Below are 26,675 nucleotides of genomic sequence, written 5' to 3' on the forward strand. Positions count from 1 at the left end.
AATGCTCCTCTCCCAGCAGCAAACGGGCTGGGCTTTCCAAAAAAAGAGAAAATTTGGCATCAGTGCCCTAAGTCTGGTAGGTCACTTTGAACCTGCTTTCTTCTCCTAGCAGAGCTCAGAAAATGGGGCTGGAAGGATGCTCCAGAAGTCGCTCCATCCATCACCCGCCCGGACCGCGGGTCCCCTCCACAGAGTGTGTCCGATGTCAGGACACCCTGCCCACTTTGAGTCACCTTCATCTTTATGAATGCTAATTATATGAGTGTTTTGTGTCTGATTTGCTTCGATTAGCTTCAGTCTGGCTGTATTTTAAATAGAAGCGGGGTTCATTAAGCAGCAATTCAGTCGCGAACTGCTGTTGTTGATCTTCAACCTTTAGGGACAGAGGGTGTTGTCTGTACCTCAAAATGTGTTTACATGTTTCTCRAGCCTCTCGAGGTAATTCCAAAAATACAAAACAAAGATTGACAGGATACTACATGTATTTGTATATATAAATAATAAACAGCCCCCAAGGGTGCATGGTGCATTTCCGTTTGGTAAAATAAATCAGTAGTAATTATCATTAGTATTTAAGGATAGCTTTAAATATTCATGGAAAAGAATGAGAATTAAAAGAAAAAATTACCTGGCCCTAAGAGAATACTTTGTGCTCAGTGTTTTGATGTATTCCGCTGGTGCTATGGGATTTACCCCGTAATTTACTGTTAAGGTGTGTCTGAGCTGTATCAGGCAGCCTTGGTGACTGAGGCTCCTTCCTTGCTGTGTCCCCAGAAACAGCAGGATACTGCATCTCTACTTTTCATTTGCTTGTACAGTCAGTAGTTTGGCCACCTTCATCGGCTGTGAGTGTAAAGATGCATCTGTGCRTGTGTTTATGGTGTATAAACAGTATAAATGTAAAAGACGCAACTTTACATGCCCAAATTAGGGCTCAGATTTTTATGGTGCTGAGATCTCAGTATTTGTGAGAATGAGGTCRCTCGCTTGAATGCTGGACTTCAGGCTCTACTTTTTTATGTTCTGCATGGATAGCATGGTGCAGGATGAAGTTTAGACGGGCTCCTTCCTTCTATAGCACCAATGATTCTCATTCAAAAGGAAATCAGTAGTTTGAACTCAAGCAAGTTCATAAGGGGCAGTTGCTGCTGTGTGTGTTTGTTTGTTTTTAAGTCTCTTGGCTTTCTTTGAGCTAAAAAGTCATGCAGTGTTTAGAAAAGTGAGTCCTTTACTAAGTGATATAAGCTCTCAAGTTGCATGAAAACGTGCCCTGGATCTGTAGACTTACCGTCCTTGAGTAATCATTAAGAAAGATTTGAGTTTTCAGATGCTAGTTGCAAAGTTTGCCCATGCTTCCAAATTGTGACTGAAGTCCTAGCACTTGATGGAAGGATGCCTGTTAGCTCCTTGTCTACCTGACGTTTGACCTTGCCAACTCTTCTTTGAAGGTTTTTTTCTCCCCCTGTTTTTAGAGGCTTTTACCCTGGTAACTTTTGCAAAACACCACTTAAGAGCAGAGTTTTTTTGGCTCCCCTCTGATCTGTGCAGCACTATTATGGAGGCAGTCTTATAATCAATGTAATTGAAGATCAGAGTTAATGAGGACCTCTGTGCCTGCAAAATCCCCCAAGCGATGCAGGGCCTCAGATGTTAGATAAGGAAATGATTGGGCTGAACTGAAAATCTATTTGGCTAATTAGATGATGCATATTCCCAGATGTCAGTGGGGAAAAATACATTTCACAAAATAAAGAAACATAAGATTTCATAAGAAGAGATTTTTGGCAGGAATTCACTTCTGACTCTCAGGAGGGAGAAAGCAAGGGAGTTTCTTTGAGATGAGACTTCTCATATGAGAAGTGTGTTGGGCCAGTTCACTCACAGTGTACCACGAGGAATGAGGTGGGAATAGCACATGTGGCTGCTGCCCATGAATGCCCAGATCCACAATCCAAATATCTCCTGGACACCATCCACATGAGCTGGAGAAGTGATGCTCCAATCTCACAGAGGAGAGTAATTGTCCATATTTCTGCAGAGAGCTGGGAATCAAATCCAGGATCTTGGGATACTTGGTAGTATGGGGATATCTCAGATAGAGCAGTGTCCCAGATGATGGACTACTGGTTGGGGCACATTCGCATGGAGAGAACTGTGCAGACAACTGAAGTTCTTTGGATCTAAATATTGGTGAATTTAGTATTATTTTGTTGAGCTTGGCCTCACATCAGCTCCTGAAAAATAGAATTGCTCTGATATTGGGACAAATGCTTTTTCTGAGCAACAGTCTTGAAAGAGAAACCAGGAAAAAAGGGTGAAAATGGCTGAATAATCCATCAGAGAGGGCAGGGAAGTCCACAACTGGCCTTCCTTGTACAATTCACAGCATTTTGTAGGAATGGTCCCTGCTTTGGTACTGTACATGTTAGGGGAGAGGCGTACTGGGGACCGGCAGATCAGATTATGGGATCAGTTATGGGAAATGATGAGACATTAACTCGGAAGTTCTGTTGTGTAGCATACTAATTCTTCAGTGCCTTATTTAAGAAATCTTTTTTTCCTCCTCATGATGTGCTCCCCTTACACGTAAAATGCTTTGGTTTCTTCTTGCACTCACCTAAAGCACTTTTTTTTCCCCACCTTCCAGGCAGCAGCTTTGTGGTGAGCGAGGGGAGCTACTTGGACATCTCCGACTGGTTAAATCCAGCCAAGCTTTCCCTTTACTATCAGATCAACGCCACCTCCCCCTGGGTGAGAGATCTCTGTGGACAGAGGACCACTGATGCCTGTGAACAACTCTGTGATCAAGAGACAGGTAAGCGAGGCCTGGGATGAGTGAAGACCTTACAAAGCTTGGAGATGTGAGGGAGGAGTTTGGTCTGTCTGTATTTTGACGCACGCTTGGTTTACTTGTACTTTACCTGCTGTTAGGCGCAGAGGACTGAAAGGTACCAGCAGGGTCATACAGTGATGACCCCCATCAGCAAGGTGTTAAGAAGGTGCGCGCCGGGAGGGGGATTAGAAATAGTTGACCTATCGGTTCTTTGGCAAGGCTGGAAGGACTGCAGGTGCACGGAGTTTAGCTGCTTCTAAGCTGAGCTATCTCACTGTCCAGGCTGGAAAATCTAATTATGAGCTTAGCCCTGGCCCCTTCCCCTTTCTTTTTTTTAAACTCTTCCACTGCGGAGCATGGCATTTCTTGTTAGTGCTTCTGCCTGGTGCGACCTAGGTTTGATCTCTCCTCTGGCCCTTCCTTGTAGAGTTCCAGGGTCTGTTGTCTTTCTTAATATATAAATGACCTTTTTCCTATGTGTGCTCTGCTTACACACAAAACCAATAGCCTGTGAAGCAGCAGCCAGTTGTGCTAGGACTCTTAAGATGTGGGGCCAGGCAAAGGAGAAGTGTCATGCTCTCCTCCTGGTCTATGCACTCCTGATACGCCATGGGAGCTACAGGCACCTGCAATCCTGTTCTGTCCGGGCACCATGCAAGTCGTGCAGTGAGAAACCTGCCTCTGATGCCTGCAATGAGCCAGGACTGCAGAAGACAAGAAATGTACAGTTAGGGAATGAGGCAAGGGGTGGGTACAGGGTGGGAAATACATGCGTGAGTAGGTGTGTGACCCTGGCCAAGTGACATTTCTTGTGAGGTGACATCTCAGCTGGTGCAGATAATGAGGGGACAGGCCCTGGTGTGTGAAGGTGGCTCTGTGGGTGTGCTGGTTTTTTGTAATGAGGGGCCTGCCTTGCCCCTGCAGGGCTGAGAAGAGCTCCTGCTTCCCAGTGCCTCACCTCTGGATGCCTTCTTGTCAGAGTGGAGAGAAGTGGCCCTGTTGCTCTTGGCATGCTCTGCATCTAAAGAGCATGCAAATGGTCCCGACTCCTTGCAGAGAAACCTTTCTCAGGTTAACTCCTGGCTCTCCGTGAGGGCCATTTCCCTCCTCCTTTGGCAGTGAGAGCTTCTCTGCTACCTCCGTGTTTGTGTGTGAGACTTTCTGATTGCTAGAAGGGACGTTGTTTCCTGGTTTTGCCAGTGGATTTGAAGAGGGACAGCTCGCTGAGGAGAAGGCTCCATCCTGCCATGGGCTGTGCCCCTAGTACACGGTGTCCTGAGAGGAAGAAATCCTCCTGAACCATGAGCTGTGAATCATGAATAAGGTGTGGACTGGGCATAACCTCTGTTTTCATCTGTCCGTTCTCAGCTGAGATCATAATACCATACGTGTTGTCATAGCTCCGTTTTCCTGGTCAAGACAACGTTCCCTTTTCGGTAGTTTGTTTTTTCAAGGCTTGTCTGCATGGAGACACTGTCAGGCATAGCTGAAGCAGAATAACTATTCTAGCTGCGTTCCCCAGGTGGACAAGCCCTCAATATCACCTACGATCCCCAGAACGGCTGGATGGTCGGGAGCAGCCTCCCAAGCAGATGGAGAGGGTGCAGGGAGAAGGCTCTTCTCTTCCGCATGTTCTAATGCAGAAGAATCATTTCAGGCATCTGTGATATGCAGCCGCCTCTGAGGGAGAGGGAAGATGAGTTCACCTATCCCTGGTTCAGGGGAGGAGAAAAGAAAAAAATTCTGCCTCTGGCTGAAACCACGGGGAGACCGTATGGAGGTAAAACGTGATTTCCCAGTTGGAACGAGCCCTGCAGCTCTGCTTGCAAGCCCCATGCTGTCCTTGGCATCAAAAAGGACTAGTTTAATCCTCGTGCAGTCTCTGCTCTTTTAAAACTGCTGTTTTGCCATACTTGCCCAGCTGCTGCTCCCCATGTGCCTCTCGCTCGCTGGAGCAACTTGTTTCTCCTGCTGGATGCCCCATGCTTGAGCAGGATGCGTCAGATCTGGTTTACAGTGCTCATTATCCCAGGAGGTGCTCTGCTTTGTATCCTAACTGCGCTATATCCTAACCTCGCCGGCCGCTTTGTAGCTCCCTTCCCCGTTTTCCGTCCTCTCTGCTGTACCTGGTGCATTGGCGGTAGAAACCCGGGGTGGCGACAGCTCAGCCTGTTGCTGGAGCCTGCTGCGTTCTTCACGTCGCTGGGTCACCAGTCACTGGAAAGAGCGAGCGAGCAGCCCCTGCCCTGGAGCTGGTGGAGCACCAGGGCTTGCCGGGTGGCAGAGCTCAGTACGCGGCGTATTGCAATGCGTGTTTTCTCCCCRGGGCCTCGTGTGAGCTGCTTTGAGCCAGCATATTCCCTGAGCGCAGCGAGCGGAGCTAAGGGCAGAGCAGCTGGGATCTGAACCGGCAGGTGCCCCAGCTGGAATTTGTAAATCAGCTTCTTTCCTCTTTCTTCCAGCCTTGAAATTTGCACGTAGATAGTGCAAAATCTTTCTCCCTTCTACGCCAGCTGCTTCTTCAGGGGTAGAGCAGCACAGGCTGGTAGGGCTACTGATTTTCAGAGCCTAACTCTGAGACTCCTTTAATGGTGTCCAAACTTTATGAAGAGCTGAGCAACCACCCACTGAAAATTAGGCCTTTGTAAGTGTCTGTTTGACACCCTACCTTACCCCAGGAATTTTACAGTCTCTGTGAGCATCCCAAGCGATGGATGCTGGGGGTTTCCCCTGCCCTCAGTCCTCTCTGGGCTGGGTGAAGCATTCAGGAGAAGGAGCCTGGCAGCAGGTGGTGCTTGAAAGTTCAACCAAAGTGATGAGGGAAGGTGCCTCATCAGCCTTGGGCAGACGCACGGTTGCACAGAGTATGAGGCTCTTCGTGTCTGGGAAATGAGCGCCCTGAAGGCTTCTCCCCGCGAACACCAGCAGGGCCAGCCTTGAGGTGCTCTAGCACACTTGCAGCTAGTTTGACTTCAGTCTTCCCCTTAGAGACCACTTGCCACTGCAGTGTAAATACAGCCTTGTTCCAAAGCTTCCTTGCTGTAATTCGCCTCTGAGGTATAGGCAGACCTCTTCCACTTCTGCGAGGAGTCGTCGTCTTCTGCGGCAGTGCTGAGGGTTCACGGCACAGGTGATCAGAGGGCACCGGTTCACTTGTGCACTGTCTGGTGTGACTCCACTCTTACCCCTTCCCAGGACAGAAGACTCTTCTGGGGTTGAGTTTTATGTAACATCTGTCTTTGATGGGCTAATTCATGACTCAAGCCACCAAGTACTACTTCAATATGAAGAATAATCAACACTGAAAACTGTAGTTCTGAAACACTAGGAAATGCCAAAATATGCTGTGCTTGCCTGACCTTGATTTGCCTTCCCTTGTGTCTTTGCAGTGTGACTCATTCTTTAATTGAATGATTGCTGCCCCCTGACAAATTTCAGCCCTATCATGCAAAGTACGAGCTCATCAGAGCTTTTCAAAGAGAGCACCAACATCCACACATGAGCAAAATATAATTTCTCCCCTCCTCCTCAGAAATGGCCAAGCCATTTTGTCTGAAATGGTCACAGATAAATAAATAAATTGGATTCTGCTGAGGGTCCTCACCTCCAGTCAGCRGACATTATATGGTAAGTGCGGTGGCTGGGTCCTTGTTTGCCTGCATCAAGGTGCCATTGCTCAGCTTGGATGAGCCAGGCACCTCTTCTGGATCGGGCCGCGGTCTGTCATGCAGTGAAGCTGCGGTAGATCAGAGCTGCTCCTCTGTTGGAGAGGTTCTGCCAAAACACCCCATCTTGCTGGCAGGTTCTGACGGTGCTGTTTAAGCTGAGAATAGGGAAAGTTTGTTGTCTTCTGTGGCTCAGGGTCAACTCTCCTTGCGCTCTGTTTTTTCAAAGGATGTTGAGTATGTTGCTAGTGCTGCTATTTGTGCCACGCACTGGGATACCTTCTCATAAAATCCAGGAGTGCTGCTTTTTCGCTGGCCTCCCTTATCGGCACTGGTAACGGTTATGAGGGCATCCATTCGCGGTGGCATATGCAAAGTCTGATTTGTGAGCACAATTACCTGTTTTGTATGCACAAAATTGATTCACTTGCACATTCTGTGGGCATAGCTTAAGAGGCCTGCTGGAGAATTGATCCCTCAGGGCCAAATGCTGGAAAAAACAGCCTCTGATTTTGTGCTGTCAGGCTTGCCAGAACAGTGGCATAAATGAGATGGATAGCTACCTTGATTAGCAGGTGCAAATGCGTTGTTTTTTTTTTTTTACCGTCCATAAATCAGGCACTTACCCATCGAAATTCTCTCTTTTGCATCCGCAATTGATTCCACCCACAGAACAATAGGGACACGCTTGTAAGAACTGAATAAGATGTGGTAGCGAAGGGTCTTTTCTAGAAATTGGCAAAAAAAACCATTTCCATCATCTTCAAAATGGGTTAGTTTGTCACCAGAGCTGCAGATGGTATTCCTGTCCTGGTGAGGCAGGGGTCTTGCAGGCAGGAGAGAGATGAAAGTCATTTTTAAACGCACCCAATTTTTAAAGGCACTTGTTAAGAGGATTTGGAGGTCATATGGCTGAACATGTAAATCGGGAGATGACCAACCTTGGTGAGGGTGTATTTGTGTGTGTGAAAACATTCTTTTTTTTTCAGAGTTCAATTTAATATCATGCAGCTTTTGTGCACATCAGGTAATATTAGTTTGTTCTTGTGCACTTCTGCTATTTTCGCTGTTGGAACAGCCCAGTGTCTTTATTGACTTAGACTTTTATAAGATGAGCTCCTGTCTCTCTAAGGTATGTAGTTTAATAACTTGGTCAAAAACCATGTAATCTACGRTTTCTTTTCATGTGGCGGCACAGCTTGCCTTATGTACCGAGCAGGGCAGGAGGCAGTTAACTCCCAAGCTAATTTAGCTTCAGGCTGAAGTGTTATACATAAACAGCACACAAAATGTRTGCCCGCAAGGGGGCTGAGTTAAGGTTATCTGTGCTGTCTTTACGCTCTCATTTTCTGCCGTTAGTGTGTTTAATCCTGCAGCTGCTAATGTTCTTGTAATGGCATTTCTGAGCTTGTCTAAAGACCGCGGAGAGGAGGGAGGAGAGATGAGGTCTGTAGTGTGGAACCGCTCCTGGGCCCAGCTCACCTGCTCAGCCCATCTGCACATCCCGTCAAGCAGCCGGAGGCCCCTTCTCAGCCACCAAAGGCAAATGCTGGGGCTGCGCTCACCCCCGAGGAAAGCAGTCGTGACACCGGCAGGGTCTGTCCCTCATGCACTGCCAGCCTGTTCAGGATCTTGCTGCTTGCTTGCATCAGCTGTGCACGTGTGCCAGTGAAGATCTTCCTTAGCTGCACAGTTTAGGAGCTTAGCAAATGATATTGAGAATAACATCTGTGCAGAACGTAAACCCAGACGCAGTCCTCCAAAGTTGCGCTTAAGTGCTTTGATGCATCTGGGCAAAGAGGGTGACTTTCAATGGGAGCAGAGGAGGGATGACTGTCAAGTTAATTCCAAGTTATACCTCCGCATGCAGAGTGGGTGTTGGTGGAGCTGAGCCCTCTGCCTCGACTCCAGGTTGGCCAGATGGGAGTCACCTTAGAGCCGCAAGTTGTGTTTCCAAGACAGCCTGGTGGCATATTGCTCCATGCGGGGTAACTAGAGCATCATGCGGCACCAGGCTTTCAGCATGCGTGGGCTAAGCGCTGCGGGGTCTGTCTGGCCTGCCCAGGAAGGGACATGTGCAGCATTTTCCCCCAAAAGGGGTTTGCCTCATATTAGCCGTTTGCTCCCAGAGATTAAGAAAAGAATTGGAGCAAAGAAGTTTCTCACTGGAAAAAGAGTTTTCCTTCCCCTTCATTCCTTGTGAGCTAAACTGCTTTTCCCGGAATTGCCTTTCTCATCAGGATTATTTGGGGACCAAGTCTGGAAAATGCCATCCTCAAAAGCCCGAAACAGCAGATAACAAGGGCTAGAAGAGAAGCTTTTCAGAGCGCTTTCCCTGGCACACTCGCTGCAGTTGCAATTGTTCGAGGCAACGCAGCCACAGCCAGGGGCTAACCCTGACTCGGGCAGCAGCTCTCTAAAGACTCTGCACTTGTCCATTGAAGTTGGGAGTTTAATGATCTATTAAGACCATTTTTCATCCTTGCCTGTGTTTAATTTTCTCTGAATCTCTTTTTCAAAAAGGGCCCTCACTGTGCCATCCCGTAGAGGCACAGCAAACTCTTGATGGAGGGTTTTTTGAAGGTTTTTTAACTTTCCGAAGCTCTAAGAATTGGAAACCCTGGCATGAAACCTGGTGCACATGCGTATCTTGGCCCCTTCCGAGAAAGTTCTCCTTCCTTTTCATCATCGCCGCCGAGAGTGCTGCTGCTTCATGGGGGAATGAGAGTGTGGGAGATGCGGCAGCAGGTGGTTCAGGCACCCGAGCAGCCCCGGGAGATGCTCCCAGGAGCCGGACTGGTGTGGCAAGTGCTGATAGCTGCTAGTTCAGTACTTTATTGCCCTGTGCTAGACTGCAGGTAGAGAAACTCCCATCTGAGGGATGACATGGCATTTGAGATCTCCCTGGCACCTCTAATACGGCTCCTGATGTTTGTGTTTCCCGTGCTGGGAAATCACCTGTCACGAGAAGGCCTGCGAGTGGTATGGTCATCCCGCTGCCRTCTTGAAGGCAACCAGATCTGGGCAGCCTCCCACTGTGATCTTGGCAGCTCCAGACCCTTCCCTCGGTGCCAAGCTGGCCTCAGCCTGGCTGCGTGGCGGTGCTGTGGTACCCCAGCACCTCCGGAGCGAATTGGCAGCTGATACCCCGTTGTAGCTGGAGCCGCTGCATCCCAGTTGCTGCGTTGCCAGTTTTTTAGCTTCCGCTTGGCCACCCAAGRGGACAGCTGGCTCGAGCGTAAAGCCCTGAGTCAGTCAAGCTCAGCACAAGGAGCCTGCGCACGTGTTAGAAGGTTATAGCAAGGGCATGTGCCCTAGGCTGGCTGGGAGCAAGAGGAGATGCTGCTCTGGTGGACCCATGGCACCTCCTCGTGCCTCAGTGGGTTATCGCAGCTCTGTGGCCTCTGGCTAAAACTGCTTTGAGAGTGCAATGGGTAACTGTGTTCCCAGGGCACCTTTCCAAGGCCYCCGAGCACTGCGTGGAACGACAAACTGCAGAAGACGGCACGCTCTAGAAAATGGGGCCCCTTGAGGAAGGGGTACAGAGCGCCGGTGGGACCGCTGCACGGACACGAACGGGTGCAGTGGTGTAGCCAAATCCAAGTGCAAAGGGGGTCCTGCAGGCAGGGAGGTGGAGCTGAGCCAAGGCGGCGAGCGTTGCCTGCGGCTGGGGGAGGGCAGCACGGACGTGGGGCCRCGTTGTTCCCCAGCCGCTGGGGAACCCTGCAGCACGCTGCTTTTACTGAGGGTCGGGGATGCGCCGTAAATGACGAGGAAGAACAAACTGTACCGATGAGAGACATGCCCTTAGGACCAAAGCATGCTCTTCAAACAGACAGCGCGATTTGATTCACCCGTTTCAAAATTTCTCCAGATGCTGGATTAAGAAATTGTTTCTGTGACGTTCTGCCAGGAGCTCAGACCCTTAGGAAAGGACAAATCAATCCAGAGCTTCCTCTGGATGCTTATGAAACTCTGAGGCCTCGACAGCTTCATTATTGGAGGGAAGTGATTGTAGCTCTTGGAGGGACGGAGCGACTCACATTGATCTGTTTACTGCTGCTCCTCTGGGCTTCTGCTCTGCGGCTGTCAGTCAGGACCGATGGCAGCGTCCTGCGCGTCGCCGTGAACTTCAGTGCGCCACGTCCAGGGACAGCAGAGCCTCTTGGGTCGCCAAGCTGGGTCTCTGGTGCATCTGGCCTGAGATGGGATCTGAGGAGCACCCAGGTCTGCTGCAGTGCTGGTGCRTGGTCCTCTCCGCTCCGGCAGAGACTCCTAGGTTCCCGCTACGGACAGAGGGTTTTGCCCTCGCCGGACACCGAGTTGGTGGCCTGGAAAGCGGCGCCTGTGGGGGACGTGGCCGGGAGATGCCCTTTGCAGCTGCCCTTTGGCTCCAGCTGGGGAACGGGTGCCCTGCCGAGCGAGGCGCCGTCCCTCGGGAGCTGCGTCGCCAAGCGGTGGGAGCAGCAGCTCCGCTCGGTTTTGCGTGCCCGGAAGGAGAGCGGCATCGCGCAGCGGCCGCGCTCTTCGTGACGACGTGCCCCGCAGGCCGGCCCTCCTGTCCACACAGGAGGACGAAGGCTGCCTTCCCCGACGGCGGGGAAGGAGCCCGGAGCCGGCAACGCAGGGAGCAGGAGAGGGGCGCCCGAGTCCTCCCCCGGCAGCCGGAGCCGGGAGCCTTATCGGAGCGGGCTTGTAACCCTGGAGATGGCTCAATGCGAGCGCAGAAACGCGCCTGCCGCTCTCCGTCCGGCTGCCCGCGCTGGCAGCTCCCCCGGAAGAGAAGGGCATTGTGCCCGCGGCCGCGCCGCGAACACTGGCGCAGTCAGCCGCGCTGGGGCTGCGAGCGGGGCCGCTGAACGAGGGCTTGTGTTCGCCGAATAATGCTCGGCCTCGGCCCGCCGCTTCCAGCTGGGCTTTCTCGCTCCCCGGCGCTTTCCTCCCTCTGGCGCCCCTTTCTCCTGGCGCTCTGCGGACGAGGCGGGCGGAAAGGCACGAAGCAAGAGGCAGTGTTAGGAGGACAGCTGTGCTGGAGCTCAACCCGGCCCCGGGGACGCCTGCGGGTGGCGCGCAGGAAAGAGGCCCGTCCGTGCTTGGCTCTGCAGGGCGGGCGGCCCAGCTGGGCTGCCGAGCTGGAGACGGCGTTGGGTTCCGGGAGGGCTGGAAGCGGTCGTTTGGATTTCCGGTCCGCCGGCCTGGAGAGAGCTTTGCAGGGACTATCCTGTTGACCGTCCCTGGATGCTGGCCTGGAGGGCTGGGGACAGGCTTGAAGCGCGCGTGAGCCCACGTGTGCAATGCACCTGCAAATCAAAGGTGCCTGTTTATGGCGCTGGAGTTTCTTAGCACGGAGAGGGAAATTGCATCTGGACAGGGAGCCCCTGACCAGCGTGAGAAGTGCTGTGAAGGGGATCCCAAACCTTCCCTCAGCTCACAACCCACAGGAGCAAACTTCAGGCCTAGCTGCAGGTGGGACGTTGTCCCCAGGACAGTGGCTTCAAAGGCAAAGGCACTGCCCCAGCACCGCGTCCCTCCAGGAGGAGCGGAGCACTTTCACGTGGGGCTAACGCGTCCAATGGAGGTGCTGCGGCAGAAAAGGAAATCCCCAAAATCAGTGACATGGGAATGAGGTTGAGGAGCCACAGGATTGTTCCACCAGTGTCAAAAGCCCTTGGCTTCGTAAATAAAAATCCCGATGACATCGAAGAGCAGCTTTCCTGGGAGCCCAGAGACTCCAGGAGCCTCCGCAGTGTACTATGTGCTGGGCTGGTGGATTAAGGGGATCTGGCAGCGTTATCACAGCAGATCATCTCACCCTAATGAGGCTAACAGGATTACCCCGGCACGCTGGCAGGATCGGGAGCCTCCTCCGTGTGGGATTCTTCACACAGCCCTGCTCCGCTGTTCCCTGGGAGAAGCTGAGGAAGGAGACGATCGGGAAGGTTTCAAACACAGCACGAGACCCAGTTTCCATTTCAGAAGGAGGAACAGCAGCACAGTGCGGTGGGTGAAGAGAACGAATAAGTCTGCTTAGAAAATAATGCTGAAAACAGCTAAAACTCCCTGTTGCGCTGGTCTAGGTGCAGGGACTGGAGGGTGGTTTTATTCCAGTGTAACCAGTAGTTTCCTCTGCAGCATGCGTGTGCTATTGGAGGTGGTGAGCCCAAGTGTGGCTTGTGCTAGCTTACTGTTTCCTTCAGGTGGGAGCTAGCTTCTATGTGGGCTGACTTTGAACCAAAAGCCACGTGGCTGCAGGTGCTAACAGCAGCTGCAGGCTGTTCCAGGTCCGCCTTTTTGCAGCTCCAGTGCTTTAGCTAGCTTGAAGCACGGGCAAAGCAAGGATACCTACCCATGCCCAGAAACTGGCAGAGGAAGCTCATACTGCATGCCGAAACCAGCTAGGTATGTTCTTATACTATCCTGTTCCTCCAGGTTAGGCCCCAGATCTTTTTCACCCTCCCGGCTCTGTCACTCCAGAGGATGGTGGCAATGGCTCTAACATCTCAGAGCCAAAGGAGGTTGGAGCTGCACAGTCACTTCGCTGCTGGCAGGTCTTCTGCTGCAGCGCATGCACAGAGACGTCCAGGTGTGGTGGGCTGAGCATCCCACTGCCACCCCAGGTGGCAGCTCATTGCTTTGCTGCACTTGGCTCTGACACTTTGATCTGAGCTATCAGTAGTCACCAGCAGCCTCTATGGAAATGAAAGCGCAGCAGAAAGAGGGAGGTTGCATGTGAGAGATATCTCCAGAGTTTCTGGTGGGTGTCCTGCTGGTTGAGATAAAGGTTCGTTCCCTGAGCAGAAACTAGCACCRAGACCTCTGTGTTACCTCTAATTAGTCGTGGATGTGCAGTCTTTGATGAGATTTTCTGAAAGTGGGGAAGGGGGAGCAGGAACAGGAGCAGCAGCTGTATACAGAAATAGGCTCCCAATCATTCTCCTTGCTGCTGTTGCTGTTACATCCAGACTTCTCAGTGCGTGCCTGTCCCAGGCTGGCCAGTTCATGGTCAGTGGTGGGACAGGGAGCCCACCTGTGTCACCCATTGGTGCTGTGAACAGAAAGGTGCTCTCGGTTTCTCTTCCAGCTCCCTATCCCACTTTGCCCAAGGGCTTCTGATCTCAGTGGGARAGTCCAGATGCCTTTCTGATGCAGCCTGGGGAAAAAAAGGTAGATTCAGAAGCTGATTTCTTGCAGAGGATAGCAGGCAGCTAGAAGGAGGGAGCTGCTACAGCTTTGTGGCAACAGGCACTGAAATAAGGGGCAAACAAGGCAATCGAGAGAGAAATGAAGCAGAGAAGAGGCAGGAATCGGAGCGATGCCCCGGGCTGCAGAAAGGACAAGCCGCGTGGTGGGGTGCAGGAGGAGCTGCTGTGGCTTCAGGGGTTCCTGGGGAGAAGGAGAGGGGGGCTGCCCTGTGCCACCCATCCTGGGAAAAGCCTCCTGGTGCCCCACTTCTCGCCTCTCCTTCACCCACCACCCAGCAAAGCAGATTTCTGGGAGAAAAAGAACTCTGACTTCCTAGGAAACTTCTGACTTGACTGGGCCCAGGAGCATTTCTTTTGCCAGCCTCTCCCGGTCCAGCCCTGCCGAGCTGGGGCGAGGGGCTGGGCAGCCAGCATGCCCCGGGCAGGTGAAGGTCTCCATGGAGCTTTTCTGTGCTCGGCAAAGACTGTCCCTGATGACCTGTTCCCGGATAGAGACAGGATGGAGAGCAGTGTTCTGGCCTGGTCTAATGCAGAAGGGTGTTGTTGCTTCCCATGGCCTCATGTCTCCTCTCTCTTCCAAACAGATGCACGTACAACATGAGTAACCTGTTCTCTGAGCCTTCTACTAGAGCTGYGGTGTTTCATTTCCCAGTTTGTGCATTTTCCTTCTGCAGTGGCAGAGGTGTTTCCTGCCTCCCAGCATTTTGTTAACTGACAGACCAAAAATCCAGCTCAGTGCATCCAGAACTTAAGAGGGACCAGCTCTAGCTTGAACTAAGTGAGCAGCGATCCTGCCTCTTGCTGTAATAGATTGAGATTTTCTGTGGATTACCCAACCTGACTTGTGGGTTATGAATTCAAAGGAAGATGAATGTCTGTGTTTTTACCATTGTGCACAGTGCGGGTGTCTGGTTGCAGAAATAGGATGCTTTTCACAGCAYTTTGTAGATCCCGAGTCATTTGTCCTGTTGCAGAAGCCGAATGCTGCACCGAGACGTGTGCGGAACTGGTGCAAATTGCATCCAGCTTCAGGTTTGGTTATTTGTCAAAGCCTGTCTCCCACKTTAAGCTCGGGTTGAATCCTAACTTAACCCGAGCGATGCTGAGCTGATAACTTTTCTTCCCTCAGAAGCACACAGGATTTAGCAGCTCGAGACAAGACCGCTGTCGTTTTGGTGTTCATTATTTTAGCAGCGTGTTGAAGTCCACCCCTCAGAAAATGCGCTTTTGCAAAGGAGGATTTTGAGGTACAGGGAACCCCCTTTGCTGCCACTCCGGGGACTCAGCTCTGCCAAGGGAGCGTTTCTCGGTCTGCRGGGATGAGCTCTGCTGTGTCAGTGCTGGCTCTGCAGCACGGCCAGAGGGGCCGAGAAAAGAGAGAAAATAATAGAGGTGTTTGGGGAGCCAAAGAACTTGGTAGGTGCCCAGCAGTGCTAAAAAAGCAAACGCTCATGAAAACCTGTAGGAGCACCACAGGTTCTGCTGAGTTTTTTGAAAATCCCACTAATAGGTCTGAAATAGATCCTAAAACATCTGGTTAAAGAGGGCGAAATCTGGTTAAATGGGATTTCTGAAACTCTGCAAATCGTGTGTGGATCTCCCTGGAAGAGCTGGACCCATGGGCCACGTGGTCTTGGTGAGGGGCAGGTATATGATCTCAGTGCCTTGCATGGTTCTCCCCGTTGTGCGACACCTCTCTGCTGCCTGTTGATACCCTCGCAGAAAGGTGAGTAGGTGCCGGGGTTTGCCCTCTCACTTAGGGAAATAAATGTCCCAATAAACCTCCCAATAAAGCCTCGAGTGCCAGCCGTAGCTGTTGGAAGTCTAGGATTGGAGTCGATAAAATCAATATTTCTGCAGGTTGATAGAGTTTCTCCTTCCACCACCAAACTGACTGAACAGTAAACAAACCGGCAAACAAAATAAACTCGCCGGCGCTGCAGGAGAGGGGTTAACCGCCTTGGCATCTGCAGCCATCAATAACGAAGGAGGGCGTTCGGGCCATTTGATGCCAACCTGTGAAGGTGTTTGGCTGATTTGCTGTAATTTCCATGGCGGTAGCTGAGATGAGCCAGTGCCCCAAGACTCCCAGCTTTGCTTTGCAAGCATTTCGAGATGTCTCTCATTTGCAGAGCATATATTTGTTATGTAATAAGCGCCAGGAATTAATGATCCACGGCGCGGCTGAGGAAACTTGCGTGCTAAGCATCCAAGGAAAAAATAACTTCCCTCTCTCTCTCTTTTTTTTTTTTTTTAAAATCACTGATGGAGCCATTAGGACATGCATTCCTTAAAACAAGAATGCCCCAGGCCCCGAGGCTAGGCGGGCTCCTCCAGCGCGGCTGAACTCTGGCGGGAGTTAACGCCATGTCTCCTTCCCAGCTCTTTCCCTTTGGAGAAGTAATGCTGCTGCCTCTCCCGTTATGAATCATGAGGTTAGCAGCTTTTGACAGATCATAAATCAATGCTTCGAAGTCGCTAGGACAAATCCCAGGACATTTAATCTTTAATATTAGACGTGTTTAAAGCAGTGAATATTTCATGAAGGTGCTGTTGCATTTTAGCACATCATTAGCCATCTCTTTCTTTTTTTTTTTTCTTTTCTTTTTGCCTCCCCCCTTCCAGACGGCTCTCCTCAAAATCTCACCGGTTGAACCCCCGTTCCTTTCCCTCCTGACAATAAAGCTCTTTGCTGTAATCCCTGTGAGACATTTTAAGAACTTGCCTAGGAACCCAAAGAACTCATAGGTATCTGTCAGTCTGCATTAACTCCGTGACAGGGGTWTCCCCTCTCCCTCCCGGCTCGCAGCATCTTCCCTCCTTTGCCTGTGCGCGTGGGGGTAAAAGCACAGGTTAAGCTGCTCCCCTGGCTCTGCACCTCGGCCGGTGTTTAAAACTCAGCCTGCCGCTCTGTGAAGCAAGAGCATGATTGGGAGAGGAGGGGAGCTGGGGAAAAAAAAATGGCAGAATCTTGTAACAGAAATTCTGTGTGCAAATCCAATTAATCTTTTTATTTTGTCATTTCTTGCTCCGGGATATGTATTTTTACCAAACATGGAATCAATTTAGGCCAAGCATGGTCAGGTCTCTGGTGCAGAAAACGTCTCTAGTCGTGCTGTCAAAAGGGTATAACAGGGTGAGCAAGCACAGAGAGAAGGAAGGAGAGCTGGGAAGCGAAAGGGGAACGGGAGCCCATTAGCACCGGGAAGAGGGCACAGAAAAGGGTGCTGAATACAGAAGATGGAGATGGGGTAGGGTGAGAGGTCAGATCTTTCTGYGCTATGTTCCTTCCATGTGAATGAAGCTGGAAAAGCTGGGAAAGAGCCACCTCTTGCACTGCTAATCTTTGGGTTGGGAGAGAATTTGCTCTCATGCCCTGATGCGAGGTGTTAGGGGGCAGAGGCGAGAAGGGGAGCTCTCTGCTGCGGTGGGTCGAGCAGGTYGCAGGTGCACCAAATTGGCTGCTCTCTACCAAGGGGCTGGGGCAAATGCCCCCAGATGAGAGGTGTGYGGGGACGGTTGCCCTCATCAAGCAAGGTAATGATCCACGATGAGGAACGGGTCGCCGATCACAGGCCAGCCCCTCTGTCAGAGGTGTGCGATGCTCAGTGCAAGCCATTTGCAGAGCAGAACGGATCCACGAGGGGGTTTCTCTGCAGGGAGCTTCTCTAGGAGACTGTCAAGTGCAGGCTGAACTGCAGGGGTGCACAGGAACGTGGGATGAGGACAGACCTTTGAATCATTAAATCCAGTCTACAGTTACAGTGGGAACCTCATCATATAACCCCCTTCATAAAAGCTACAGGTTGGGTTTTTTTTGTTTGTTTGGGTTTTTTTTTTAGCTTTCCATATCGTCACCTGGATGTTTCAGAAGAGTCCAAAGTGCTTTTATATCTAGGATAGGGATGAGGAAAGCCTGTGAATGGGCAGCAATGAATGACAAGGAAGGAGTGTCCAGTGCAGTGATTTCTCACATGCTTCTTGTACAGAGAAGTCTGATCTCTTCCTTTTTCCCTTTTAGGAGAGTGCAGCTGTCACGAAGGCTATGCCCCAGACCCCGTCCATCGTCATTTGTGTGTGCGCAGTGACTGGGGACACAGTGAAGGGTGAGTGGGACCTGAGCCCCCCATCTGAAGAAGTGCTTTCTCTCTTCTTCCCTCAGATTGCTAAGAARYGAGGTCTTCTTCCCTTCTGTCTGTYTCCAGAACCAAAGCCCTGGAGCCCAGGTGTGGTGGTGTTCTTGCTGAGTGACGTGACATGGTTTCTCTCTCTCCTTCTTTGTCTCCTAGGCCTTGGCCCTACACAACACTTGAGAGGGGATACGATTTAGTCACAGGAGAGCAAGCACCAGAGAAGATACTCAGGTGAGTTGAGTGACTATTTAGCTTACCCGTTTGGGAGGTGTGTGCCTGTTGGTAAGGACTCCCCCAGCAGAGTGCTACCTCCTGGTCATTCCTAGCTCCATCTTATTCTGCTTTCTGAAGCACACTGGTGTTATTTGCCTTTGACAAACCTGAAAGATTTGTCTATATTCTGCAGAAGGAGGAAGGCTTTCCCTCTCATGCCCTCTGCCAGGTGTGYGTCTGAGCAAAAGTGAGGACAGTATGCACAGAAAAAAATCCCCTGGATTAAAAGGACCACGATGACCACCCCCCTGTTCTCCCTGTCATACCTCTAGCTATTTCTCTTTTATTTGCTAGCATTTGGCTTTTGGGACAAGGTCAGGAGATGAATTAATCTGGTGATAGCCCAACTGCTCTGGTTTCCAGGTGGTCAGATGCAGTAGAAGTCCACCATTTACTGTAGATGCTGTGTTTCTATGTGATGCGTTTGTCCCCATTCCAGGTCCACCTATAGCTTGGGTCAAGGCCTGTGGCTGCCTGTCAGTAAGAGCTTTGTGGTACCCCCTGTGGAGCTTTCTATCAATCCTCTCGCCAGCTGCAAGACAGATGTTCTGGTGACAGAAGATCCAGCAGATGTCAGGTAAGAAGCAGATTTCTCCTTTTGCTCATGCTTGAGCCACTAGATTGCTCTTTAGATTGTATTGAGGATGCAGTAATTTCTGGGGTGATAAGTTTGATTACTTTCTTCCGATGAGAAACCTGATGTGACAGATCCTAGGTTTTTTGGTCCTGGTGGGTCTAGGCCAGGCCCATGCGTACAACTCTCAATTTTGGCCTGAAGTCTGCCAGTCTAGTCAAGTAAATTGGTGTAAACCTTTGGCGAGGCAATTTTAGAATGGCTTAAATCTGATGTTTGAYTGAACAGCTTGAATAGATGTATTTGCCAGTATGGAAATGCCAACATCTTTCAGAAACTCATATGTATATCACATGCAGCCAGCCCTAGATACTCTGCTTTGGTGGTCATGAAGGGCCAAGGTCAGACCTGGTGGAAGGCTATGTCACTTGTCCAATTATTATACTRTAAGAGATTTTTTCTTCCTTGATTTCTATAAATGCCCTAATATTTCTGTGGTTTCCCCATTTTGGCTAGCTTGTGCTTTAGCCAGACATGATCTGACTTGTGTCAATTATCTAGTTCAGAAGTTGGATCTTTAAGGGTGTTGTCAGGAGAGTAGCCCTTGTGGAAGGAGAGGCTGTTTGCTGGGGAGACTGGGCTGAGGGTTGGCAAAGGAGGGTCCCCTTGGAAAGGGAGCCCAAGCAAATTGGTTGTCCTCCTTGCACYGGCAGCTGGGGAATGGTTGTAGTAAGGCAAGAGTCCAGAGCGCAGCAGGCACTGCCTTGGAAGAGAGCTGTGGTGGTGATTGTCAACACAARTCTTTCTCTGGTTTACAAGGGTTTAACTGTGAACTACAAGGGTGCATTTACCTGTTTAACTCCTTAGCTGTTTAGTGTGTGTTCCCCTCTCCCTCATTAAATTAAGATTGAGCGTGTGATTATTGGTACCAGGCAGCCTTCCTACCTTCCTTCTCGCTGTCTTTTCCATTGACTCAGGACACAATTTCCTGACCCTCAAGTCCATACCTGTGTTGTGAATCAACTTCCTGGGCACTAGCAGGATCCTTATGTCCCCAGACCCTTTTGTCTTTTCTTTTCCAAGAGCAATGGGATGATGCATTTGCACTCTTTGTCCCATCACCATGAATCTCAGCAGGGCTATAGTTGGAGCAGGTGCCTACAAAAACATATGGCAGAGCCAGGGCTGGCATCCAAGAGGTCCTCACTCCTGAGTGTGTTCTTGTTGCTAGTTAGTGCTTGTTCCCTTTCCTGCAAAAAGAGACTGGTGGTAAATACCTGCCTGCAGTTTGGATGTATTGGAAGAGTCACATTTTTTCTGGGTAGCACTGCTGATGTTGAGCTGAGAACAGGAGGAGTCACCATGTTATACGTTAACGTTTTCCCAGACACAGGTCTGTGAAAACATTATTCTTTCCCTCCTCCCATCGTTGTTAAAGGTACTGGAGCAAAAGTAGAGTCTAGGAAGGTTGGTTTCTGCTTCAGTGCAGTAGTTGTCTCCAGACACTGATCCTTGTGGAAGAGCCTCAGGATGGAAGGTTGTCAGGGAAGGAGGAGGGGAGTTTCTGGCGTGGGGTCTGTTGCCTGCTCCCTCGTAAATGAAACCTGAATTGAGAATTCCAGATATAAATATTGGAGTGACCCAGGTAGAGTAAGGGACCCGAGTTCACTGAGCTTGCATTTTACATGCAGGAGGTGCTAAATTATTAAAACTTTAATAAACGTAATAATAAATATTTGATGTTGAATTATGGAAGGTTTCACAGATACAGTGAAAACCAAAAAACGATCTATTATTTCTGCATTAGAACTTAAACACTTCTCAAACGGGGATCAGGCAGCCAGCTCAGGGTCCCAAATACCCTGTGATGGATGGAAATCAGGGTGGCACAGTCTTAGCTGAGCACTGAAAGTTGACTGAGGGAAGGGTGCAGAGGAGTCACGCTTGGGTTTTTCAGATCCACTGCGGTTTGAGAGTAGGGACGTAGATTTGCTCAGTGCCCACGAGCATTGTTTTGTCCTGTCTCTGCACTGAGGCTCTTAGGTGCTTTCTTGAAACGAGAAGGGTACAAGAAGGGTGTAAAGCTGTTTATCTTGCAGCTTCTTTGCTTTGTCCCTCTGGACTGATACACATTTATTTTGGTAGCTTTAACAAGTGTGATGCAACAGTTCTGGGGGTTCTGTTTTCCAAACCGTGATCCGTAGTGTCAGACCTACCACTGGAGGTGGACRGGTGCTATCCATTGCGTAGGTATTCAAATACAGTCAGGTCTCCGCATTTGGAGGGGCCAGTTTGCTGGGCTGTGAGACGGCAGTGGCATCACGTGCCCCTGTGTTGGAAGCTCCTACCTGTGGTGCTGCAGAGATGTGGCTCTAGTACAGTCATGTCTCAGCGCCAAGGGTTCGTATCCTGCACTGTATTACTGCGGCTGTAACACGACCGTGTCTCAGCGCTTTGAGTATCCTGTTTGCTGTCCTGTAACGTTGCGGTGGTAATTCAGTCCTGTATTTCTTCTGTGTCGTTAATAACAAGTGTGCTGCATTCCTCCAGACCTCTCATTAGTCTGACACCTTTTGGCTCAGGGGTCACTTGTCTTCAAGACTTTAATGGAGGAAAATTGCAGAAAGCCTGGTTTGGAGAAAACAACTGATGAAGTCTTTACAACTCGGAGGGTTAAAGGTTCGAACGTGGCCGTGTGCTTTTATGAAGATGCTTGAGACTGCAGAAAGGACAGGTGRGGATCTGCCTTTCAGCAGCTCTCCAGAGAAATGCTGACTCCCTGCTGTTGTTCTGAAGCAGTATTGTTCTTGGGGTGTTTTACTGCAGAGTGGTGCTACAAGCTGTATGCGATGGTCCGGTGAATTGGAACAAAAGGACCAGGCTGCATTTAAGTCATTAAAGAAACTTCCTGTAGATATGAGTAAAAGGTCTACACGTAAACATCCCGGCACCTTAACCCTGCAGGATTGCTGCCTGTGCTCTGCATGCTCCGGGGGAAGAGTAGGGGTAGGACCTCGCAAGCAGAAYGCGGTGGTGAAAATTTTAGGGGTATATATCATAAATTAAGCACGAGGTTTCTTTTAGAGTTAATGAAACTTAAATGTATGATTTATGAGTAACCGTATTAAGCATCCCCTCCTCAACCCCAGAGTATGATCCTCTGCATGATGATAACATCGGTGACATCTCGCATCGTTGCAACCGTGCTAACAGTGACATCTTTGCTAACATAGTCCATACTCGTTTTAACAGATAGCTAGCCAGGTGTTCAGTCCTTCCGCCGACCTCCCCTGAATGCCTTTTGCCTTCTCTTTTTGGCCATTTAGGAGGTATTGCTTGTCCCGTAGGACAAGGAATCACTCCAAGTGTGGGACTGCACATTGCTCTGCCCCTTGGGCAGGTCCTCAGAGATTGCAGCGGGCAGGACCCGCGGCCCCAGCTCCCGAGTGCGCCTGGCTGCGAGCAGGCGGCAGCTCGGCGCGGTGCCCGCAGCGTCCCTGCCCCGCGGCGAGGGGCTGCACGGGTGCTGCCCGGGGCCTGCTCGACGGAGAGCAACCAGGGGGAGCAAAGCGGGAGAGGATGGCAAGTGCCCCATCGTCTTTCACGTCCATTGCCTGTTCGGACTGCAGCCGCTGACCGGCGATGGGGCTGCTGTGCTGCCACGGTGGTCTGCCTCTGCTCGCCTCTCCAAAGCGGGGTTTCACACAGCCCTGCTTTGTCACCTGCTCTGAAGAAAAGTTTATAATTTCTCCGGAGCAGATATAAATCACAGGAGCAAGCCTCAGCTGCTGCCTGACGTGACATATAGCTCTATCGTTATGGCAACCATAGAAACAAATAAAAGGCCTGCCTTTGCTTGACAAGCCTTTGAGATGTCCTGATGGAGAGACAAGTGTTCAGCAGAAGAATGAGTTCTCTTGAACTCTCCATCAATTCATCTTCGTTTTGCTCCCAAGCGAGCCCCTTTGCTCTCTGAATTCTTTGCCAAAGTACAATCAACAGGAGTTTTTTTTATTATTATTATTATTATTATTTTATTTTCAGTTCTTAGTGCTGCGCATGATACATTTGTTCCGCCGAGCAACAGAGAGCTTTGCTGCCCGTCTGAATTCCTCGTGTAGTCCTGGGAAGCGCGTGCTGTCTAGTGTTGAGGACAGAGCTGAGCTTTTATTCCTGGTATCCTCCCTGCCCTGGCCCAGGCGACGTGGCCGTTGCCCCAGGTGTGATRGGGACCTTTGTCACAAGCCCCTCGGTGGCACCTGCTCTGCAGGGACGTGGGCGCTTTTGAAGTCAGTGACGGGCTGCTGGGTGAGACACCTTGCACTCTCTGGCTGAGCGAGATGAAAAGTGAAGTGGGTAAGAGGGGCAAAGGGAATCTAGGCCGGGGAGAGGAAGCAACTTTGCTGAGGCCGCGCCRTCATGCCAGCAACAGGTCTCAGCTGTCCTGAATCCTAGTCTTGTGCCTTATCCGCAGGAACACAGGAGAACGGGTGTTGCTACAATTGAGCACTTTTGAAGCAGAGTCTCGTGACGTTTTTGGCTGGGTGTACTCTTTTTCAGCGAGTTTCTTGCATCTCAGGCACCTCCCGATTCAATGCAAGGGTTTCTCTCAGGCTCACTCCTGCTGCTGTTCCTCTGCTCTGCCTCCGGGATTTGTTCAGCTCAGCAGTGTCCTTCTCGCAGTTCAGTGCCGTCTGGATGTGCAGGAGATGCCATAGGATGCCTTGGTCCCTCTTTCCCTTTTCTGCCTCATAGGCTTCTGTGGCCTCACAGGTTGATTCCTGTGAGCATCCAGTGCTGGAGAGACCCTCTTCCAGGCGCTCGCCAGGATTTGGTGGTGCGGGGGAAGCCCTTTCCCTGGCTCCGTAAGCGGCGGTCACGGCGAGTGGCAGGGAGCTGCCTTCAGAGGCTACTGCTCTGTCGATAACGGCAGCCGCCAGCGCCAGTAAAGCGGCCCTGAGCGCCTGCCGGCGGGTGCCTGTGATGAATGGACGGCTTAACATGATGGAGCAAATTGATCATTGCATCACCAAGCACAACTTACTCATTTCTGAAAAGAGGTCAATTCATTACCACGCACATCACGGAGACGCTGTCATCCCCGGAGATAACGTCCCCACTGCCCTGGCCTGTGCCTCTCATCACCCCAACAGGCTGTCGTCTCGCAAAAGAGCAGAGAAGAAACTCCCAATGCTTGAAAACCACCGTAACAGCAGTCTTAGGCTTCCCCCTCTGCAGGGAGAGGACAGACGCTTGCTGCCACGAGCCTCTGCCCTGCATCTGTAGACTTTGCTTCATCCTAGCTGCTTGTTGGGCTGTTTCTGCCTCCTCATTGGGTTTACAAGAGCAGATTAAGGCCTCCAGACACGTCTCATTTGGCTATGGGATAACTCACTGGAGACCTTGTGGCCATCATCTGAAGGGTGCAAACACCAAAACAAGAAAGGAATTACAGAGTGTAATGCGAGATGGAGAAATTGGGGGCAGAGAAGAAAGGAAAAAACCCGAAACTCAAGGTGAAATCACCCAGGGAGTGTCTAGGGTAGGTCGGCATTGAACGCCGTGTCTCCCCGGACCTCTGTCGCGCCTGCTGCATCAGGGGAGGGTGCAGGGACCTCATGGCAGGCTGTAGGAGAACTGCCAACGCTCAGAGCATATCTCTTCCTCATCTTTCTGAGCCATCACCGGCAATGCCTGGAAGCCAGAGGTACCTTTCAGCCCTCCCTTTTGGGCTTTTTAGTGGTTCCTACTACGGTGACACTGAATTTCAGTCTCTCTCTGTGCTCCAGTCCTTTATGGAATCCCACTAAATTCTTAATCGGGGCTGTAAAACTACAAGGAAAATGATTAAACCACTTAGGGACAGCGAAAATAAATTTGGGCCTAGCTTTTTTGGCAAACCATCATAGAGAGCAACTGTGAAAGCACCAGGAACAGCTACAAGTTTTGCAGTTGAATGACTGTTGTTCCTATCACCAATGGTGCTGCAGAGCCCAGGAGGGGGGAAAAAAACAAACAGATAAACAGATTTTGTTTATATATTTATCAAGACAATTAAAAAAAACAACACCCACCAAATATGTAAATGTTTTCTCACACCCAGAATGATTCCCTATGATGTAGCTGGGATCGCTCATCACATATGATTTGGCATTAAACTCTGCAGCTTCCCTTTATGCCRGTCCTTATGCCAGATCTGCTGTTGCAGATATTTGTGCGTGTGCATGTTTGTCCGTTGGGGTTTTTTGGCTAGGACAAGGGTGCCCCAGCCCTGCTCAGCGTCCTGCTCTCCTCTCCGTCAGCTCCTGGGAAGCTCTCGTTTCGCTCCCCTTCAAGCCACCTGTTGCCAGCGACAGCCTGGTTCTGTGGTTGAGCAGARTCCTGCTGGCGTTGAGACAGTGCAGAGTACAAAGGGTTTGGAGGGGCAGGTAGTGGCTTCAAAACACTGCGCTGATGTGAACACTTGGTAGAAAAGGGAGATGCAAGATAGCAGAATCATACTTCGGGTTTCTTCGGTGAAAGGTATTCTTCCTTCCCTGTTTGATGGTGATGTTTGTTTATATGTCCCTGCCTTTGCTTCCTGTTAAACATCGGCTGGAGCATGCTTTGTGGCTGCCTGTTCAAAGACGGTGTGGTCTCTGTGACCTCTCTGTTTATAGAGCCTTACTGTAGTATTTTATCTTATTTATCTTTTTTTTCCCCCCATCTGAGGTTTATTTAACTCTGCCTTTGTGGCCATSTCCCTGCCTGTGAAGGGGACTAGAAAATTTACAGGTGGAAGAGAGATCAGTGAGTTCATCTAGCCAAGACAGGGACGGTTCTCTTGCACTGCACTGCTTGCAGCAACAGAGCGCCTGCTCCAGCCTCAGGACAGTGAAACTGGGCCTGCCRTTCTCCTCTTTTTCCCATACTGTGATGTGTGTCATACCTCACCATTTCATCTTACAGATTACCACAAGAACCAGGGACCAATATTCTACCTGTTGGTCTGCAAAGCACAAACCTGACGGGTGCAAATTCATGGTGTGGTCATCCAGCTGACCCTGGGCTTCCTAGCCAGGCCAGGCCTTTCCTTACCTGCTTTTTCCACAGCTTAGCCCTCGGTTTTCTTCCCCCAGCCCTCAGTTTTCTTCCCCCAGATGCAGATGATTGTGGTCCCCTACATACAGCTCATTGCACCCAGCTTGTGTCCTCTTAGCCATCTGCACTGCTACATGAGGTTTCCTGTGCTGGGATCCCTCAGTCTAAATTTGCTGTTCCCACAGGAATGAAAGGGGACATTGACATTAATTTGTCTGCCTCTTAATTTTGTTGGTATTTAAATATCAGGAGCCACATCTTCCCACGATGTAAAGTGTGCTGTTTCAGTCCATCCAGCAGAGGCAACTGGWAGTAGATACAACCCCACCTCCACTGGCCTCTCCCCTCCCAGGAGAGCTATTCCACCTTCTCCGAGCTTTACCAGGACATGCTCATGTCAGTGGGATCCTGTGATTTATCCCTGTGGATACCGGACAGAAAAATCTGCTGCAGTCTGTGCACCCTCCTGCCTTCCAAAAGAGCTGCGTTACGTCTGTTAAACACGCACCCGACCGCCTCCGCGTCTCAGTATACATGTGTGTGCCTAATCGACTGTCCTCCCTCTTTTGTCAGCCAGGTTCTCAGTTTACAATCCCGGGGGCAAAGGTGCTTTTTGGGAGGGAATTGCCAGGCTTTTAGAAAGCGTCAGGTCGCGGTAGCTGAGCACGGGGCTTAAACAACTGCAGCCGAACAAGTGTGAGCGTGGTGCGGGAGCGGAGCTGCCAAAGTGGTTTGTAGAGCAGGTGCCTGCACCACAGCAAATGCAACGTATTTGGCCTCCGCTTGCCTTCTTCTGTTTCAGACTGAGCTAACTCGTATTGCCTTTATCGAGTGTGAGCTGAGAGCGTGTTCACAGGCAGCCGCTCGGCTGGCGGGCTGCGGCGGGCTGTGCTGCATTAATACGCTGCATGTCTG

The 26,675-nt window shown here is 50.6% G+C and overlaps 1 protein-coding gene across 1 annotated transcript in view; it reads left to right on the plus strand.

Annotated features, from left to right (window-relative positions):
- Positions 1-26,675, plus strand: part of ASTN2 (astrotactin 2) — a 365,002-nt gene that overhangs the window by 109,973 nt on the left and 228,354 nt on the right. The window contains exons 6-9 of the mRNA XM_026059690.1: positions 2,648-2,815; positions 17,722-17,806; positions 17,990-18,064; positions 18,546-18,683. Coding sequence (XP_025915475.1) covers positions 2,648-2,815; positions 17,722-17,806; positions 17,990-18,064; positions 18,546-18,683 — 466 coding nt within the window. The remainder of the gene's footprint in view (positions 1-2,647; positions 2,816-17,721; positions 17,807-17,989; positions 18,065-18,545; positions 18,684-26,675) is intronic.

Source organism: Apteryx rowi, unplaced genomic scaffold (genome assembly GCF_003343035.1).
Source record: "Apteryx rowi isolate R43461 unplaced genomic scaffold, aptRow1 scaffold_16, whole genome shotgun sequence".
Classification (NCBI taxonomy): Eukaryota; Metazoa; Chordata; class Aves; order Apterygiformes; family Apterygidae; genus Apteryx; species Apteryx rowi.